This window comes from Budorcas taxicolor, chromosome 3 (assembly GCF_023091745.1).
Source record: "Budorcas taxicolor isolate Tak-1 chromosome 3, Takin1.1, whole genome shotgun sequence".
In the NCBI taxonomy this organism is placed as follows: domain Eukaryota; kingdom Metazoa; phylum Chordata; class Mammalia; order Artiodactyla; family Bovidae; genus Budorcas; species Budorcas taxicolor.
In genome coordinates this window covers 35,099,578-35,118,690 of record NC_068912.1, presented here as the reverse complement: position 1 = coordinate 35,118,690, position 19,113 = coordinate 35,099,578, and the positions used below count along the sequence as shown (strand labels likewise).

General features: G+C 38.7%; 1 protein-coding gene across 1 annotated transcript in view; it reads left to right on the top strand.

The window, feature by feature from the left end:
- Positions 1–8,617, top strand: part of EEIG2 (EEIG family member 2) — a 73,264-nt gene extending 64,647 nt beyond the window's left edge. Inside the window, exons 7-11 of the mRNA XM_052637490.1 lie at positions 1,118–1,213; positions 1,303–1,492; positions 1,600–1,727; positions 2,945–3,014; positions 8,498–8,617. Of these exons, the coding sequence (XP_052493450.1) occupies positions 1,118–1,213; positions 1,303–1,492; positions 1,600–1,727; positions 2,945–3,014; positions 8,498–8,540 (527 nt within the window). The 3' untranslated portion in view covers positions 8,541–8,617. The remainder of the gene's footprint in view (positions 1–1,117; positions 1,214–1,302; positions 1,493–1,599; positions 1,728–2,944; positions 3,015–8,497) is intronic.
- Positions 8,618–19,113: the final 10,496 nt, after the last annotated feature.

Here is a 19,113-nt window from a genome sequence, read left to right as displayed (position 1 = left end):
AGCTGTTGTTATAATTGTTATATTACTCAGTTGGGTTTTATTTTGCCTGTAAGTGAAAAACAGTTCTAGTTTCCAAATATTTCACTCTAATGAAAATGGCCACAGTTCTGCATTCTGTAGAAGAAGGCTAGTTCTGAAAATACACAGTTGGCATCTGGAATATGCACATTATTAGGGAAATAGTAGAAGCGTGTTTGACACTGCTTTTTTTGTACATTTACTTTGAAACTGAATACTATAATCAATTTCTGCAGAACCTTATTCTCAGTGGTATATCACATGCTGTGTTGTTTTAAACCACAGACATTTGTACAAATTATAGCCTAGCACTGCCATCTCTAATGCAAAAGTCACAAAGTACTCTTTAGCCTCCCGTTGTGATAGATTTGGGAAGCAAGATTTCCTCAAACACCACACAAAAACCTGGCAATTCTGTGAGAATTTAGAAGAATCCATCTGACTCCCTTTTTAAAAAATATTTATTATTTATTTATTTAGCTGTGCCAGATCTTAGTTGTGGCATGTGGGATCTAGTTCCCTGACCAAGGATCAAACCTGGGCCCCCAGCATTAGGAGCACGGAGTCTCAGCCACTGGACCACCAGGAGTCATTTGACTCCTTTTTATCAGAGAAATGCTAAATATAAAAACTGAAATAGTTTAAGATAGAATGCTATTAAATTTTATGAAAGGTACCATAGCACTTTGGTAAACTGAGGTATTTAAGTTTTTTGTACAGTATTTCTTGCAACACAGTTATTTACATTGTAATGATTTAAAGGAATTTCACTCTTGATAATGAATTTAGCAGCTTCTGAAATCCATAGATTGGGCTTCCCTGGAGGCTCAGTGGCAAAGAATCACCTGCAATGCAGGAGACCCGGGTTTGATCCCTGCGTTGGGAAGATCCCGTGGAGAAGGAAATGGTAATCCCACTCCAGTATTCTTGCCTGGAGAATGCTTTGGACAGAGGAGCCTAGCAGGCTACAGCCCATAGGGTCACAAAAGAGTTGGACATGACTTAGCGACTAAACAACAACAAAATCCATAGATTAGAATACATATCTACCATTGACTTGTTGACAGTAAGAGTAACATCATGTTATGACGTATTGCAGATCTCTCAGCAAAGAGTGCCTCTGTTCCAGATGAACTTGGTGCCTGTGGACATTCTAGAACATCAAGCTATGCAAGCCAGCAATCGAAAGTATCAGGTAGAGGCTAAGAGTGGTGCAGGGAGGGCATGTTTGGTTGCAGTGTATTTGATACTAGTGTTAACAACCAGAATGGTTTTCTCTGATAGGGTATAGCTCCTGCCACTCCCGGTCATCTAGTTTCTCTGAGCTCTGCCACAGAAGAAATACCTCAGTGGGAAGTACATCAACAGGAATTGAAAGTATTCTAGAGCCGTGTGATGAAGTTGAGCAAAAGACAGCTGAACCAAGTCTTGATACAGCAGATAAAGAAGATACAGCTTTAGAAATACTCAACAGGTATCATTTTGGACTCATTTTAAATGGTTGGGGGGGGGGGGGCAGGAAACAACTTCATTTTAATGACCTACTAAAGAGAGGAATTTTTTTTTTAATTATTTTCAAAGATGCCCAGTGAAGCAAGATTCTGTAGAATCTCAGCTGAAGCGAGTTGATGATACCAGAGTGGATGCAGATGATATTGTGGAGAAAATATTACAGAGTCAAGACTTCAGCCTAGATTCCAGTGCAGAAGGTGTGTAGATAGCCATTAAGTATATGTAAATATGGACTTCCCGGGTGGCGCTAGTGGTAAAGAACCTGCTTGCCTGTGCAGGAGATGCAAGAGATGTGGGTTCAGTTCCTAGGCTGGTTGGGAAGATCCCCTGGAGGAGGGCATGGCAGTCCACTCCAGTATTCTCGCCTGGAAAAATCCCATGGACAGAGGAGCCTTGCAGGCCTATGGCCCATAGGGTCGCAAAGAGTCAGACATGACTGAGGCGACTTAACACGCATATATAGATATATGTGATCCAGGTTTGAATAATCCATGTGGTCAGTAGTGAATAGGCCATTCATCATGATACTGAGTGTTGCATATCTGTAAAATAAACTTCACACCCATTGAAAATCTGAAGATAACTGTATACCTTGGGCCTCCTGGGTGGCTCAGTGATAAAGAATCCACCTGCCAAGTAGAAGATATAAGTTCATTCCTTGGGTCAGGAAGATCCTCTGGAGGGGAAAACGGCAACCCACTCCAGTGTTCTTGCCTGGGAAATCCCGTGGACAGAGGAGTGTGGCAGGCTACAGTCCACGGGGGTGTCGCAAAGAGTCAGACACAACTTTGTGACTAAACAACAACTTTATAGTTTATTTGCTAATGGACATTAAATTTGGGAAAGAATTAACTTTAAAAATGTCAATTTTTAAGGAAGCTTTTATCGTACTTTTTAACTATGCATCAATGTCCACTTTATAATAGATATGTTCATCTGCTTTGTCGTAATGGGGCATGAGTACCTCAGGTCACTGCTGCAGTTTGGGAGGTTGGGTGGTAGTCCCTCATTCCCTCCTTAGCATTTTCACTGAAGGTGAAAATTTACATGCCACCGATTGGAAAAGTATAATTATTCATGCTGGTGTGACTAGAGAGCAGTTAACAATGGACTTAGTTTCATTGTGTAACTGGTTGTGAAGAGAAATAATTAAACCCCACTTGAGGAAATTTGTAGGAACAGCTGTCTTCTTTACTCAGCCCTAAGAAAAATAGCTTACAGAAAGTTAATGAGAAGTAACTATTAGGATTTCTTTTAAACTGCCTGTTTTAAAACATGTGTGTAGCTCTTGTTTTAAGTTTTTATTTCTTTAACAAAACTGAAATGTAAAATGTTAATTTATTGTAATATGAATATTATTTGACAGTAATCTAATAACCATATGTATAACAAATATTGTCAATGTGTCTTGCAGAAGAAGGACTGAGGTTATTTGTGGGTCCTGGAGGAAGAACAACCTTCGGTAGTCGACATCTTCCAAACAGGTATGTAGACCAAAGAGTATCTTACTAAAGAGTAGAATGACTTTTTCTTTTAAATGCTCATGAGTGGAAGATGAAAGTTACAAAGTTTGTATCAGATTGAGTCTAGAAAGCAAAGTGTTAATAGTTCCATGAGAAAAATTACAGCTCTTAGTGTATCTTAGTTTTCCTTATCCAGAGCATGTTTCCTTATCCTGAGTATGTATAAAATACAATTTGTATTTTGTAAGTTTATTTGTTGATTTCCTTAGATGTGTTTTTAGAATGCATTAGTAGAGAACTGGTAGAGTATTGGGAGAATAAAATAAGTGAGCAGTTACCCAGGAGTATGTGGAAAACAAATATTCCTGGTGGTAGGAACAAACAGAAAGGACTTACAGGCACAATAATTATAATATATAACTATATAGTAGTGAGTATATAATAATTATAGGTGGTACTTACTGAGCATTTACTAGTTATGTGCTGAGCACCATATATATATTTCATTCAAGTCTTACCTCTTTCAATGCTCAAAAAAATACCATTATTAGTTTTTTAAAAGAGGGAAAAAAAGATAAAAAGAGGTTAAGGTAATTTACCCAAAGAAAGCCTTAAAGCTAGTAAGTGGTAAAACCAGGACTCACATCCTTGTCTCTTTTGAGTCTAAAGCCCATTCATTGTACTTAATCATTTTACCTTACTGGCTCATGATTAATATAACCTATGTAAAGAATTGCCAGTTAACAGGTGTTTCTGAGGAGGTGGGGCATATGAAATGGAGTTGAGACATGAGGCTGGGAAGTGTCTTGAAGACAGGTTATAAAGGGCCTCTGTTGCCATAACAGAATGTTAAAGCTTCTTGTATACACTGGGGATCCACTGGTCATTCTTCAACAGAGAACTGGCAGATTGGCATTTTAGAAAAGTAACTGGCCATGATTTTGAAGGTAGATTGGAGCAAGCAGAGTCTAGTAGTCGGGAACAGGCAGAAGAATAAAATTTATAAGGACAGTGATACATGTATGGTAGAGAAAAATGTATTTCTGAATTAAAGAGACAAGTTCACATCCTAACCAACCACTTTCGGAGTAAACCATTTAACTTCAATTGAACTTCGCTCTTGAAAAATGTGGTCATATGCCTACTTCTTGGAGTTGTTTTAAAATATAAATGGCATGATTATACTCACTAAGCCCTAGCTGTTAGTATTTTAGATTATATTCACTAAGGCTTCCCTGTATTATTTAGGAGGAGCAGCAAAAGACACAGTTGCAACCAAAAGGACCCAGAATAATAAATGCTCAGAAGCATGAGCTGTCTCATTAGACTGCCCAGGGGCCACTATTGACTGTACAGTGTTAATAACCTCCCTGTAAAATGGGGATGATAAATAAGTTACCTAACACACAGGCTTTTTTGAGGGTTAGATCACTGATGTAAAGTTGTTTAACACAGTACCTGGCACATAGAAAGCTCTCAATATATGCTAGCTATTTGTGTTGTTACACAGAGAAAAGATTAATTTCTAGTTGAGAAAGAATTTAGCTTTTAATTCTTTAATTTAAAGAATGCTTTTAATTCTTTAAAACCAAATATAAAGAGAATGCTAGAATATTATCACCCAGTACATGAAAGCCTAAAGGGACCACTGGGGTTGAAGTAGATTCATATTACATGCTGGAGAACATCAGGGACAGTGTGTCATGGTGAAAGGAGAATGAGCCAGAGTCAGATATGGGTTCTGTTCCTGTGCATGCTCAGTCACTTCTGTCGTGTCCGACTCTTTGCAGCCCCATGGACTGTAGCCCGCTAGGCTCTTCTGTCCATGGGGATTCTCCACGCAAGAATACTGGAGTAGTTGCCACTTCCTACTACAGGAAATCTTCCCAGCCCAGGGATCGAACCCGCATCTCTATGTTTTCCTGCATTGGCAGGCGAACTCTTCACCACTAGTGCCACTGTCCTGGCTTAGCCATGATTGCCTAGCTTAGCCTTAGTGATCTTGACATATTGCATCTCTCACTTGCTACCAAGAAGACAGCTGCATCCCTGGAAGAATAACACACACAGCCCAACACACATGGGCTGCCTGGGTTGGGTTTAGTCCCAAGCTCCACCATTTATGAGCTGTGTGTCTTTGGTAACTTACTTCACTTCTCTCTGCCTCAGTGTCCTTACATCTAAAATAGTGATGATAATACAACCAACTTCATAAAAGTTATACTGTTTAAATGATATAAGACATGGTAATGCTTAGGACAAAATCTGGCATGCAGTAAGCACTTTAGTACTCAATCAGTTCAGTTCAGTTGCTCAGTCGTGTCCGACTCTTTGTGACCCCCACGTCAGGCTTCCCTGTCCATCATCAACTCCCGGAGGTTGCTCAAACTCATGTCCATTGAGTTGAGGATGCCATCCAACCATCTCATCCTCTGTCGTCTCCTACTAATTAAAGGTCTGTCTTTCACAGTTACTATGGCAGTTAATCTACTTACTGTCCAGCAAGTACTTGCACACATAGGTCTGTGTGTAAATAGTGGGTATTCATCAGAGACGCTAATGTGTTAGTGTTAGATATATTATGTAAGATAAACTAGTAGCACAGGCTAAAACCATGATCATTTACCTAGGGCACAGAAGAGGCACAAGTGAACCGAAGTTCCAACAGGGAACCTGTGAGATTGAAGAGAACAGAGCAACAAGTTATAGAGACTCGGGGAGGCCTGTCTGCAGTAATCCTTTATAAGTCTAGCGAATACAGCCGGGCTGGCTCAGAGCTGCTTACAGAGCCCTGCATGCACCTCCTTGCTTGCCCTTAGGACATTTAATTTCTGTCAAGCAGTCTGATTTCATTCCTCTGTGATTTATCTCTCATCTCTGACTGCTTTTACACGTTTCTCTTTATCACTGGTTTTTAGCATTTGGTTGTGATGTGCCTTGGTGTGTTTTTCTTTGCATTTATTCTGCTTAGGGTTCATTGAACCTCTTGAATCTGTGGGTTTACAGTTTTCTTCAAAGTTGGAAGCACTCCAGCCATTATTTTTCTCCACTTCTTCTGATACTCTGGACTTACATATTCTAGCCTGTGGCATCCCTGAGCTCTGGCGTGATTCCTCCACTCTAAGAGACCACCTCACTGTATTGGGTTCTCCCTCCCGGCACTGTAGGCTTGGAGGATCCAAAAAGAAATGGCTTCAGGCAGCATGCTGCGGCAGCTTGTCTGGCTTGCTTGCTTTCTTTCCCTTATCTCAGGACCAGTCCCATGCTGCCTGTTGTCCAGTGTGTGAAAACTGTTGTTTCATATATTCTATCCAGTTTTCTGGTTCCTATTATTCCATCACTTCAAGATAACAGAACCATTTTAGGACATCTGAAAGCCACTATGTAGTGGTGCTTACCAGGGTTCCTTCAAATTCTGATTATCTGCAGACATGAAAGAGTGTTCACCAGTGTTCTGTTGAATATGTTCCTATTTCTTCTTTAGAATGAATCCATTAGAAGAGAAGTCCCTGAGCAAGCAACTGAGAATTCCAGTTCAGCCCATAGTGGACTAGTAACCACAATTACTAGTGGTTACTACTACTTCCATTTTTTATAATTTTAAAATTTCCTCTTAAAATTACATTAAGGGCAGAGACCAGTCATGGTAGTTACTTCTGGTCTTACTGATCTCTGGCATCCTCAGAGTGAAATGTCAGGTAGTAGCCCCTGTTATCTTGACCAGTGAGGAGACTGGAGCCTGGTGTTAACTTTGAGCAGTGATACCCTCCGTCCATGCAACTCCACTTTTGCTTTCCTCCTACTTATTCAGGAGGGATCATGGAAAGGGTAGAAAGATGCTCATCCAAAAATAAATCCAGTGCCAACAAAAAGACACTGTTTACAGTGCTACAGAAAACCTTTATTAGGGGAGTTCGGGTGAGTTTTTTGTTTGTGTGTGTGTGTGTGTTTTGCTGCACCCCACAGCTTGTGGGATCTTAGCTCCCCAACAGGGACTGAAATTGTACCCATGCCATCAGCAGAGTCCTAACCACTGGAGTGAGTGTGTGTGGTCACAACTCTGACTCTTTCTGACTTTCTGACTCTTTGTGACCCTGTGGACTGTAGCCCGCCAGGCTCCTCTGTCCATGGGATTCTCCAGGCAAGAACACTGGAGTGAGTAGCCATTCCCTTCTCCAGGGGATCTTCCAGACCCAGGGGTCAAACTTGCATCTCCTGCATTGGCAGCAGGTTCTTTACCAACTGCGCAACCTGGGAAGTCCAACCCTAACCACTGGACCACCAGGGAATTCTTAGTTTGGGTGTTTTAAGTATTACCTGCCTTGGACTCCTTGCTTGGTACCTTGTGATAAATGCTATGCTTTCCTTCAGCACACACACACACAAACCTTATCCTAGACCAAGAAACAATAGAAGGAACATGCATGTTTATTCCATTGTAACATAAGGCCAAGGCACCAGGTGCATCAAAAATAGCAACAACAACAACAAAAAAAAACGCAAAAAAAAAAAATCTGTTGATGAGGCCTTTTATTTCTAAATACTTTTATTCACAAAGCTTGCAAATTTTAAGTCTTTTAGTATTCTCCATATTTCATTAATAGAGGTCAGATAGTACCTGGCATATTAGGGCAAAGGCTAAGCTGCTGTAATAAAGAGACTCCAAAATAAAATGGCCAGCCTGGAGGGACAAGTTTGCCCCAGAAGTGATTCACTGATGCAGGTACCTCTGTTTTGTCCTTTACCATTCTCCTTAACCTGTGTTGTCAAAGTTGCTACTCGTCCAAGGCGCAAGCAATTTCCCTTTAAGTAAGGGAGGAAGAAGTTGGCTTGTCTCCATTCATGTTCCCTGGGGGAAACTTGGTCACTAGGCTACACTTACAAACAAAAGAGTTCAGGAAATGTGCTCTCAAGCCGAGCAACCTGTACCTAGCTACAACCATGGAAAGGGGGAGAGTAGATGTGGGAGACAACCAGCAGGCTGACAAACCAAGCTTGTAAAGAAATAAATCCCTCCTCAAGATCATTTTCCCCTTTAATCTGCATTTACATAGATATAATTTACAATATGGACCACTTACAAAGACATTTGCATTTGACTAAAATAAATTTTGCACTTCCAAGTTAAATATGTAAAGACACCACCACACTACTAATGCTACTAGAAACTGTCATCTTGTTAACTCAGTGCAAGACCTGAACCACCAGAGCCAGTACATTTCAGATTTATATGTAAACATGTTTGCCACAGTATGTTGACACAGTAAGAATTTGGAAACATAAGTATGAGGTGATCAGGAGCCAGACTAATCCCAGTGCAGCAGTTAATAAACATGTAAGACTTAAAGTACTTTCTCTCTGTGATACCTATAAGCCTTGTGGATATCAAATCAAGCAGAAAATGTCTAATGCACTGTCTCTTTGGGGACAAGGTTACCTGGAACAGTCTCAAACACCGCAGTTCACAAGTTTGAAGTTTTGTTTTGTCTTTTCCCTATTTTTAGGGTGGGGTCTGGAGCTTATGAACAAGTTGTGATCAAACGCTAGAAGTCAAGCTGGTGAACTGACGCTTCCCTGTGGGTTTAAGATGTGGGCAGTTGAGCTATTAAAGCACTTTATTCAAGCACTTAGAGCAAATGAACCTATTAAAAAATGAAGCATGTTCATCTATCAACAGGAAAGTCAACACTGATTTCTTCTCTGAAGGTGCCCACCACTCTCTTTTCTCACCTACCAAGAGGGAACATCGGAATGGTAGTACCAGAGCAGTGTGCCACGTGTGCTTATAGGAACATGGCCTCTGTGGTCACTGCACATAATAATGAAAAGCCTGCTTTTTCTGTAAAAACATCCAATGGGAAAAAACACTATACATCTGAGTATAGTTTTAGTGTTTAAGTGTCAAACCTGTGATAGACATGTTCAACCGATTCGGCTCTAGCTTTTAAATTTTGTGTTTGCGAGACAAGAAGTGAAAATAATTTAAACTATAAATTCTGCCAAGAATAGATATAATTCCTGGGAAGGAAATCTTCCATATTATACTCCCTACAGTATCGTACTGAATTCATTCACTCTTCTTGATGCAATAATTGATATAAAATGTGGGTGCTTGTGCTTTGGGAAGGTGTTATACTACAGTTTAAATATGTAAAATGCTTAATTCTAAACGAATCAGTCATAAACTGAAAAACAAGTGTGTGTTATAAGTCTGAGATACGTGAATGAGTATAATGCTATTATTATGCAGTATGTGTTATTACTTGTTAATATTAGATGAGCTGCAGAATTTCCATTAGTGCTATATGAAAGACTAAGAGAAGTATAAGATTCAGTATGTTAAGCTTCCTTAAGATGCCCTAACGTAAGAGCTCTGTTAACTAACCATAATATCTGCTGGGTTTAGGAGTCAAATTTTAGAACAACAGGAGGAAAATTGAGATGCGGTCAGAAACAAAACTGCCTTTTCTCCGAAGAGTCAAGCTTACATGAAACGGAAAATTATTCCAAGGAGGTAATGGATAAAGAACAAGGAAGAGACGCTTGACCTTACGGACATGGACCCGTTGTTTTCAGTTTTCTTCTTAGCTGCATCAGAAATTAGTTATTTTGAGGCAAGAATAGAATACAACATACATCAAGTAGAGCTTTTAAAGTAAGAATATCTGATCTGGATTCAGTTAAACAGCGCAGCAGATAAACCTCAAGAGTTTTTCTGGTCTTACATGACAGTTTCTGTGTGGAAAGATCTCAGTTTTCTTCGACTCAATTAGTCACTGAAAAGAATGTTGCTCCTATGGAACCAGTAATTCCCAGTCCTTAACTTTCAAAACCAGGTCCAAGAAATATAGTGTGTTAGAGTTACTTTGGTCTAGTATTTCCATGTTGGCAAAATAAGGGAAAAAATATTATTTTTAAAGAAAATTTATTTTAGTATCCAAATTTAAAGGTTTGAAAGTTTTTGAATAATTCATGTTAGGGTTTTTTTTTAATATTTCAATGATTGGGTATTCCAAATTAATTCAGTACTACTTTTATAAATAGATGCTGATTTTTTTAAAGAGATAACACCCTATTTGGGGATATTTTGAATGTTGAAAGATAGAGTTTTCTGACTTATTAGTTAAACTTTCTTGTTAAGATTTGTTTTGAAGAAAAACACTGACCTGAACATTTTAGTCTAACCAAGGAAAATGCTACCTTAAGTGGCAAAGACTTGCTGTCTATGAATAAACAGGTGAATTGATCCATTCATTATATATTATGGGAAAAAGAAAATCAAAGTTTTTAAGAGAGATGTGAAGATATTGTTTAGAGAGATATTTAGTATGACGTCTTAAAAACGTATTTTTCTATTTTCAAAGTATTAGTTCTATATTTTTTATTGGCATCTCTACAGATGATTTTGCAGTTTTGAAAGTGATTATAAAAAGTAGATTGTAAGTTAGGTTCCATGAGGATGTTCTTCAGATACGTAAGTGATGCCATGGTTAGGACACTGCCCCCATCTTACTCATCTTTGACTGCCCTTGGCCCAGTACAAGACTGGCTCTTGGTAGTTAAGATGATAGAGAATTATTTTTAAAAAACAAAATGTGGAGAGATTTTGAAAATCGTGCCTTTGATTGAGCAGTCACCAGATATATCTTGATTAATGTAGTAGTAAATATAACCAATATTTTAATAAGTAGAAACATTAGGAAGAAAAAAGATAAGTGTCCTCTGTAGTCAGTGAAAGTCTGGATTTATTTTATTCCATTTTGTGTTTTGTCAGCATACTTTGCAACTGGATTTCTTTAGATTCCTCGAAAATATTTGTTGAAGGACCTGTGTGTCTTACTTTCCAGTTTTTCTTGAACTATTGTACTATTAATATCTTAACCATGTAGCTATTCAAAAAAACCTGCTTATTAAATACCAAGTCCACTTTTGTTTCCATTTTGAGTTTAGAAAATAAATTTGAAAACTTACTGTTAATAAATTTTTAACTTAAATATTACAAATTTTATTTTTTAATATTAAAATCAAATATTTATATCACCTAGTCTTGGAGAATTTGCAGATGTATAACATTTTTTTTTTTCTAATCTTCCCTCGTAAAAAGGATTCATGATCTTTTAAAGCTAAGTATTTCTGATCAGATAATGAAGTGTCTTAAATACCTTGGTGGGGGGGCGCTTCCTGTGACTTGTGCTGGTGACCAAGATTAGAGAGAATGTGAAGGGTCGCTAAGGGCAGAGGAGGCCCTGGGCCATTAATTTACACACTGACTGTCGACTCCCCTTAGCAATGGTGGTGGTGAAGGCTTCTGTATACAGACAACTGATTGAGATTGGTTACTTAGAATCTGAGAAAGTCTTGACCAAGAATCCTTAAGTCCACCAACCCATTCCAGCAAAATACTATCAGAGTAATGCTCTCCAAACTAGATTCTTCTGTATGTGCTTTTTGTTTTTTAAATAGAAACCATGAGCCACAGGTGTCTACCACTTAGCCCATTTGTTGCTAGAAGGAAAAATAATCTTCTAGCTTCCAGTCAAAACAGATTCAGTTGTCAATGAGTTTTGATATATTAAAACATCCAGAAGTATTTTTAGAATTTTAAGATTTCCATGCTAACAGACTACTTGCAAGTTCATGCTAATAGTATTATTAAATACTTCATTGAAATTCTCTGAAATGTTACGCTTCCATTACATATGATAATGTTCTAAAAGAGACTAGGCTCATATGACAGGATTGCATTTTAACAGATCTTTAACTGGGACAGTTCAGAAATTATACTTGGTCAGTTCTCCTGGATGGTACGTCATGTTAATATAACCTGTACTATAGTTGAAATTGGGTTATGCCATTACTCATATGTTGGCTTAGGTACTGTACATAGTCTTAATAACTGAGATGTTAAAGAATATGAAGTCTAAAAATACAAAGGATCAAACAGGCCTATATTAACCTGTTTTAAGACTGCTTTGGATGTAAAGGCCTTATTCCCTTATTATGACTCTTTAGAATATAATATATATACACAGTATATTTTAAATGGTCATGTGGGTGATCTCTAACTACTCTCCATGTGACAAAATTTGCAACATTTTTCATTTATGTGGACAACAAACTCCACATTCACAAGTGTTTATGTTCATCCTATGTATATAACAAAGAATTCTCTTACTGATACTCATTGACCAAATTTCACATACAGGAAGACATTTAGGGTATATTCAGTTTGGTTCTTTTGGAGATATGTCTTATTTGGGGGATCACCTTCCTCTTATACATTTACTTGGTCCTCTGGAAGTTGATAGAGTTGTGGGTAATCATGTAAATGCTTATGAGTAAAATTTTATTGAAGTGATTCCATTAGTATTCTAATCTCTAATACATGGAAAATGACCTTCATATTTATATTTTTTGTTAATTGTCCAACTATTAATCCAGGAAATGTTTTCCTTTTTTTTTTTTACCAAAACTAATTTTTTATTGTAAAATGTTTGAGTAATGTAAAGGTGAATCTTACACATGTTCAATAAAAATCATATCTTAAAGTTTAGAATGTTGTTTATCCTTTAAAATTTCAGCTAAGATTCTGTCAGAAATCTACCAGATTCTTGCCAACAAAAGAAAACCAAAGGGAAAGGACCAGTGTATAACTTCTCCCTAGGGTTTCCCTTTATTTATGACCAAGTAGCATACCAGGTTTATAGACTTCTCTACAGTCCTGTGAGCGTGGACTTTGGAATGAGACAGACCTGAATTTGAATTCAGACTCCCCTCAGAACCTGCTTTCTAATCTAGCATGGAGGTAATACCACCAACTCTTTCCGGTTATGATGAAGAACATAAAAGCTAATGTTAGGAATATGCCACTTAGTAGGCACTTAAGTGTTTGATCAAGCTAAAATTTGTCTTTGTGTGACATCTACATACACATCTTAATTCTAGTGTTAAGACAGAAGATGGTCAATAAGTGTGGCACTCTTAGACGTTAAAATCATGTCTTTAAATGATATTCATGATCACCACAACTTTGTACAGACTGTTCTTTTTGACTAAAATGTCCTCACAGAGAGGGACAACACATTCTCTCTGCAGATAATCAAATTATAACAGCAATTTAAAGTTAATGAAGAACTGTGGTTCACTATGAGTTTGAACCCAGATCCCTGCAGACCGTCATGACTTCCGTGGATGGTGCAGATTATGAAAAGTTACATAAGTTAAGGAGGAAGTACCTTGCTTGCTGGCAGAAGTAGGGTGGGCTATGGCCACTCTAGGTGAAACCCTCAAACCTCCTCCTCAGTACACAGGATCTTTCCAGGTGACTTTGTGCCAGATCACAGCAGAACCTGGCAGGAGCCTCTGATCTGTCCCCTCAGACCCTTTCTTTCAATATAGTTTATGTACAGTTTGAAGTTACAGGTGTACAGCATAGTGACTCACAATTTTTAAAGCTTATACTACATTTATAGTTAACAAAATATTGGCTATATTCCCTCTGCTGTACAATATATCCTTGTATCTTATTTTACACTTAATAATTTGGAATTTTTAATCCTGAACCACCCCCCTGGCGGGGGGCGGGGTCCTTTCCTGGTGGTCCAGTGGCTGGGACTCAGAGCTCCCAAAGTAGGGGTTCCAGGTTTGATCCCTGGTCAGGAAACTGGATCTCACATGCCACAACTAAAGATCCCACACGCCACAGCAAGGATCAAGGATCCCTAGTGCTGCAGCTGAGATATAGCACAGCCAAATAAATAAATACTTAAAAGACAATAATTTCCTACCCCGGTCTTGCCCCTCCCCTCTTTCCCCTCCCCTCTGGTAACTACTAGTTGGTTTTCTGTAAGTGTATATAAGTTCTCTATATCTGTAAATTTCTGTTATATTCACTAGTTTATTTTTTAGATTCATAATATACAGAATTTATCATTCTCTTATTTCACGTAATACCCTCCAAGTCCATCCATGTTGTTGCAAATGGCAAAATCTTGTTTTTATGGCTGAGTAGTGTTCCACTGAATGTATCTATACCACATCTTTATCCATTCATCTGTTGATGGGCACTTAGATTGACTCCACATCTTATAAATAATGCTGCTGTGAAAATCAGGGTTCATATCTTTTCAAATTAGTTTTTTCTTTTCAGATATATATCCAAGAGTGGAATTGCTGGGTCATATAGTAGTTTTTAATTTTTTGAGAAACTGCCATATTTTTTCTGTGACTTGACTGCACATAATTTACATTCCCACCAATAGTGTACAAGAGTTCCCTTTTCTCAGTATCCTCACCAGCATTTGTTATTTGAGTTCTTAATGATACCATTCTGACTGGTGTGAGGTGGTTATCTCATTGTGGTTTTGATTTGTATTTCTCAGATGATTAACAACATTGAGCATCTTTTCATGTGCCTCTTGGCCATCTGTATGTGTTCTTTAGAAAATATTCAGATCTTCTACCCATTTTTTAATCAGGTTGTCTTTTTTATTTATGTTGAGTTGTATGAGCTCTTTACGTATGTTGGCTATTAACCCCTTGTCAGTCATATAATTTGCAAATATTTTCTCCCATTCCATAGGTTGTCTTTTTGTTATTGATCATTTCTTTGCTGTGCATAATAAGTTTTAAGTTTCATTAGGTACCGTTTGTTTATTTTTGCTTTTATTTCTGTTGCCTTGGTAGACTGGCCTAAGAAAACATTCCTATGAGTATGTCAGAGAATGTTTTGTCTGTGTTCTTTTCTAGGAGTTTTATGGCCTCATGTCCTAAATTTAGGTATTTAAACCACTTTGAGTTTTCGTATATGCTGTGAGGGATATCTAATCTAATTTCATTGATTATAACATGTAGCTGTCCAGCTTTCACAGCACCACTTGTTGAAGAGATTTTCTCCATTATATATTCTTATCTCCTTTGTCATAGGTTAATTTAGCATAGTTGTGTGGATTTATTACTGGGCGCTCTACTCTGTTCCATTAATCTGTCTATCTGTTTTTATGCCAATACCACACTGTTTTGATCCTGTAGCTTTGTAGTACAGCCTGATTTCTGGGAGGGTTAAGCCTCCAGCTTTGCTGTTTTTCCTCAGCATTGCTTTGGCAATTCTGGGTCTTTTTTGTTCCATACAGATTCTTAAAGTTTTGTTCTAGTTCTGTGGACAATGTCCTTGGTATCTTGCTAGGAACTGCACTGGATCTGTAGATTGCCTTGGGTAGTGTTGTCATTTTAGCAGTATTAATTCTTCCAATCTGTTTGTGTCCTGTCCCTTCAGACGTTCTTGCCCATGTCTCAAGCATGGGGTTCCCAGGCCCAGCCTTCTCATGACTTACCCCATCTTTCCTCAACACCTAGTTTTTTCTCCCTTCCTCCTTACATCCTTCCCCCTTCTTTCACCTTATTTTACCTTTTCCTTCCTGTACATACATAGCATATACCTGGTTGCAGCAGATATAAGGGAATGAAACCTTTCTTTTCCTTTGCATCATATGCAGTCTTTGGTGGAGCTAACTCATCCCACATTACACAAGATGTAACACAAATTTAGGAAACATAGATAGAAAAGGCCTAAATTTAGACACTCATGAATCAGTAATCTCTATGCCATAGGGACCATGTAATAACAAAATGCAAAGACCATTCTGTATGAGTTAGTTTAGACCCCATCCCTGTGCATTACAGCTCAGCTAAGTGATGTCTCTCCAACCATTTCTCTTAAGAAACTGACTCCACTGATAGATCTTGAAACCATTTCAGCAGTGATTTTCCTGAATATGCATAGCAAAAGCTTCAAACATCTAAAGAAAATAGCCATAACAAGACATTTGTTTTTTTTGCATTTTATTTATAGGGAGTCCTCAAAGCAAATGAATGCATTTACTCTTAAGTGGGAAAAGTATGCCACCTTCTGGTATTGAACTTAAGTGATTCTATTCAAAAATGCCTCTCTTACATGGGCCTATGTCTGGCTCTTCTTTCTCCTATATTGCTATATTCTTTGGAATTAAGACCAAAGGAAAAACATATTTTATATGTTCTCAGTACTAAATTTAAAAATTTCAAGCGTTTTAAAAGATTTTAAAGCACTGCATACTCTGCTTAAACAAGGCAAAACTGTTTTTAGTATGGAATTAACCAAAGATTCAGTAAGTTCAATGACATGATTCCTCCTAGAAAAGACTGGGAGGTCAGCATGATAAAGGGATTCCAGAGGGACAAGGCTGGACAAAGACATGGCAGTGGGAAAACATAGCCAATTCAACGAAGGCAAAATATCTGAGTGTGGGATGAGGTGTGGAAATAGGAAGCAATGCAGCACTTCCAGGAAAGAACAGAATGACCAGAGTTTGACTAGTTTCAGGTCTGGTCACAGCATATATTACAGGATGAAATGGAATAGGGAGCAATGCTGGCACAGAGTACATACAGTTTAACAGGAACTTAGAACCCAACAGGTAAACGAGTAGAGGCCATTGACAGTTGAGACAGGTGTATAACTTAGGGTAATGGTGGCATCAAAACTAGTTGCAAAAGAAGTGAAATTAACATTTACTGTACAAACTTGACTTCCAACTCCTACCAGCTGGCTTGCTAGATCTTACCAATACTCTTAAATATTCCCTACTTCTGGATATCCCCAAAGATATCCACATTCAATAATAAACCATGTTGACCATAGTTAACACCTGCATGCTCCATGAAAGTATAATCTAGTAAGACTCCGCCATGGCACTGCTGGCGACACTATCCCTGGCCTCCAGCCTACAGCTGCTTGGCTGTCTCCACAGTACCAGCTATAATGAGGTGATTTTGTTGATACCCAAACTCTAATCAAAGAAATTACTTTCATTTGGAATAACTTCCTGACAGAAATGAGCCCCCGAGGCTTGAGAGCAGTTTAAAGAGAGCTGACCTGCTGGGTATGCTATAGACAGGGGGGTTAGGAAGGAAAGGGGTGAAGAGGTGAGAAGCTAAGGGAAGGGTGTTGAGACTGGGGCTGTGTGGAATGTCTTGAGACACTGAAGGGGCTCAGTTTCACTTCTCAACTGCACTACAAGGGAGTGCTGTGAGCTGTGCAGAAATTCTTAAAGGGGTTTTGGAGTTGCCCAGACCATGCAAATAGGAATTACAGGCAAATTTCACTCAGAACAAGGGCGGGTAAGTTCCAGCTAATACCGAGTAGCATAAATTTCAATCTAACCTGGTGGGTGGGCCATGATGGTGGCAGCAGTGGTAACTTTCCAAGCAAATCTGCAAATAAAACTCTTTCTCCTACAGAACAACCTTTTTCACTGTCATACAGTGTACTTGAATTCCGGGAGCAAAGTTTGCTATTCTTAAGGCCTTCATAGTTACAAAAGTGTGACCCATTCAAATGGTTTTCCTAGGAGAAAAAAAAAAAAAACCTGCCCCCACTATAAGGCCACTAGTCTTTCCAAAACTGGAATTTACTTGTACTTAAATTTAATGGGGAAAAAAAAACTTTTAATAGTTTTCTAGGGAGTGAAATGAAAGGGCTGGGCGCAAACTGTTGAGGGATTTCTTCTTTACACCTTTATAAGCAGTCTAGGTTTCAAAATGAACTTGCAGTACTATTTCCACTTTATTAAAAAGCATACATAGTCATTAAAAAGAATGGGATAAAAATAGATGAAAATGAATTTTGTATTACTAATGATAAAGCTGCATCAAAAACATATAATACCATTTATATGAAATAATTGATATCAGAATAGATATTTTATCCACTGGACTTCTCTAAGGAATAGTGGACTGTCTTAGAAAAGCAATGAATTTCAGAGGAAGCAGGCTCCCAGCAGTGTTTCCAAAGGCAGGCACTAAGGAAAAATTTTCAAGTTTATAAAGTTTAAAGTCAATAAGTTTAGGAAATGCCCTAGTGGTCCAGTGGTTAGAGCTCTGTGCTCTCCCTGCTGAGGTCCTAGGTTCTATCCCTGGTCAGGGAACCAAGATCCCACAAGCTATGCAGCATAGCCAAAAAAAAAAAAAAAAAATTGTATGAAGTTTACTTTAAATTCCATCAATGAAAAGATTTTTAAATTATATAAAACACTTCACCAAACTGCCTACTAATATGCAGCCCACAAATCGGGAGGGGAGGGAGCAAGACATGATTGTCAAATTTCAGATAAGATTATGTCACTTCTCAGAAACCTCCTGAGAGGTTGGAGAAGGAAATGGCAGCCCACTCCAGTACTCTTGCCTGGAGAATCCCGTGGAGGGAGGGGCCTCACTTTCACTTTCAGAAACCTCCTAGCAAATTATCCTTGGGAGTCAGGAAAAGCCACAGGCCTTCCAGCACTGCACCCTGGGGAGCTGGTTTCCAGTGAGCTGAGGGCTGCCCTTGGGCATGACTGTAAAGCAAGCAGGAGGCAAGAGTAACAGAGGAGTGCCTGGAGGAGACTATACTGCATTTCAGCAGGTACCCACACTCCATGGGTATCACAGACACTTAGAACCTGGCAAGGTACCATGCAACTCATCACATATACAGATACAAGTAGGGTTGCCAGTGCTGTTTTCTTTAAGTCAGACATTTAATTATTTGGTCTCAGGAAGACATGTAGAAAGACATGTAGAATTATTGTGTTCACTTTTCCAGTCAACTCATGCAGTTGTACGTTGCAACACTGAAAGTTACTCTGTCCCCAGAGGAATATTTGCTGACCCCCAACTTAGAACCATTCAACATGCAAATAAAGGCTTCTATCAAGATACGGAGGTAAAGACAAATCAAGAAGGCAAGTATAGGAGCCACAGAGAAGTGGGGGAGCTGTGGGGAACATCACCCACAGCAGTCATGGGCATTTAAACACTTCTGGGAGGTGATTTAAGCCTGAACAAAGTAGATTTTTGGAGTCTTGGCTAGAAGATCTTGGCTCTAACAGAAGAGAAATGAGAAGAAATCCTAGAAAGCTGCATAGGCCTAGAAAGGTGAGGACAGAGGGCCCTTTGGGCAGGGTGGGGGTGCAAAGTCTAGATTGCATGCCTCCGGGAGTAAAATCAGTGTTAAGTACACAGAGGGGATCTGATAGAACAGTCTAATTAATACTGTTCTCTCCCAGAATCCCTTTTCTTTACTCACCATCTCCCACCAAATCCA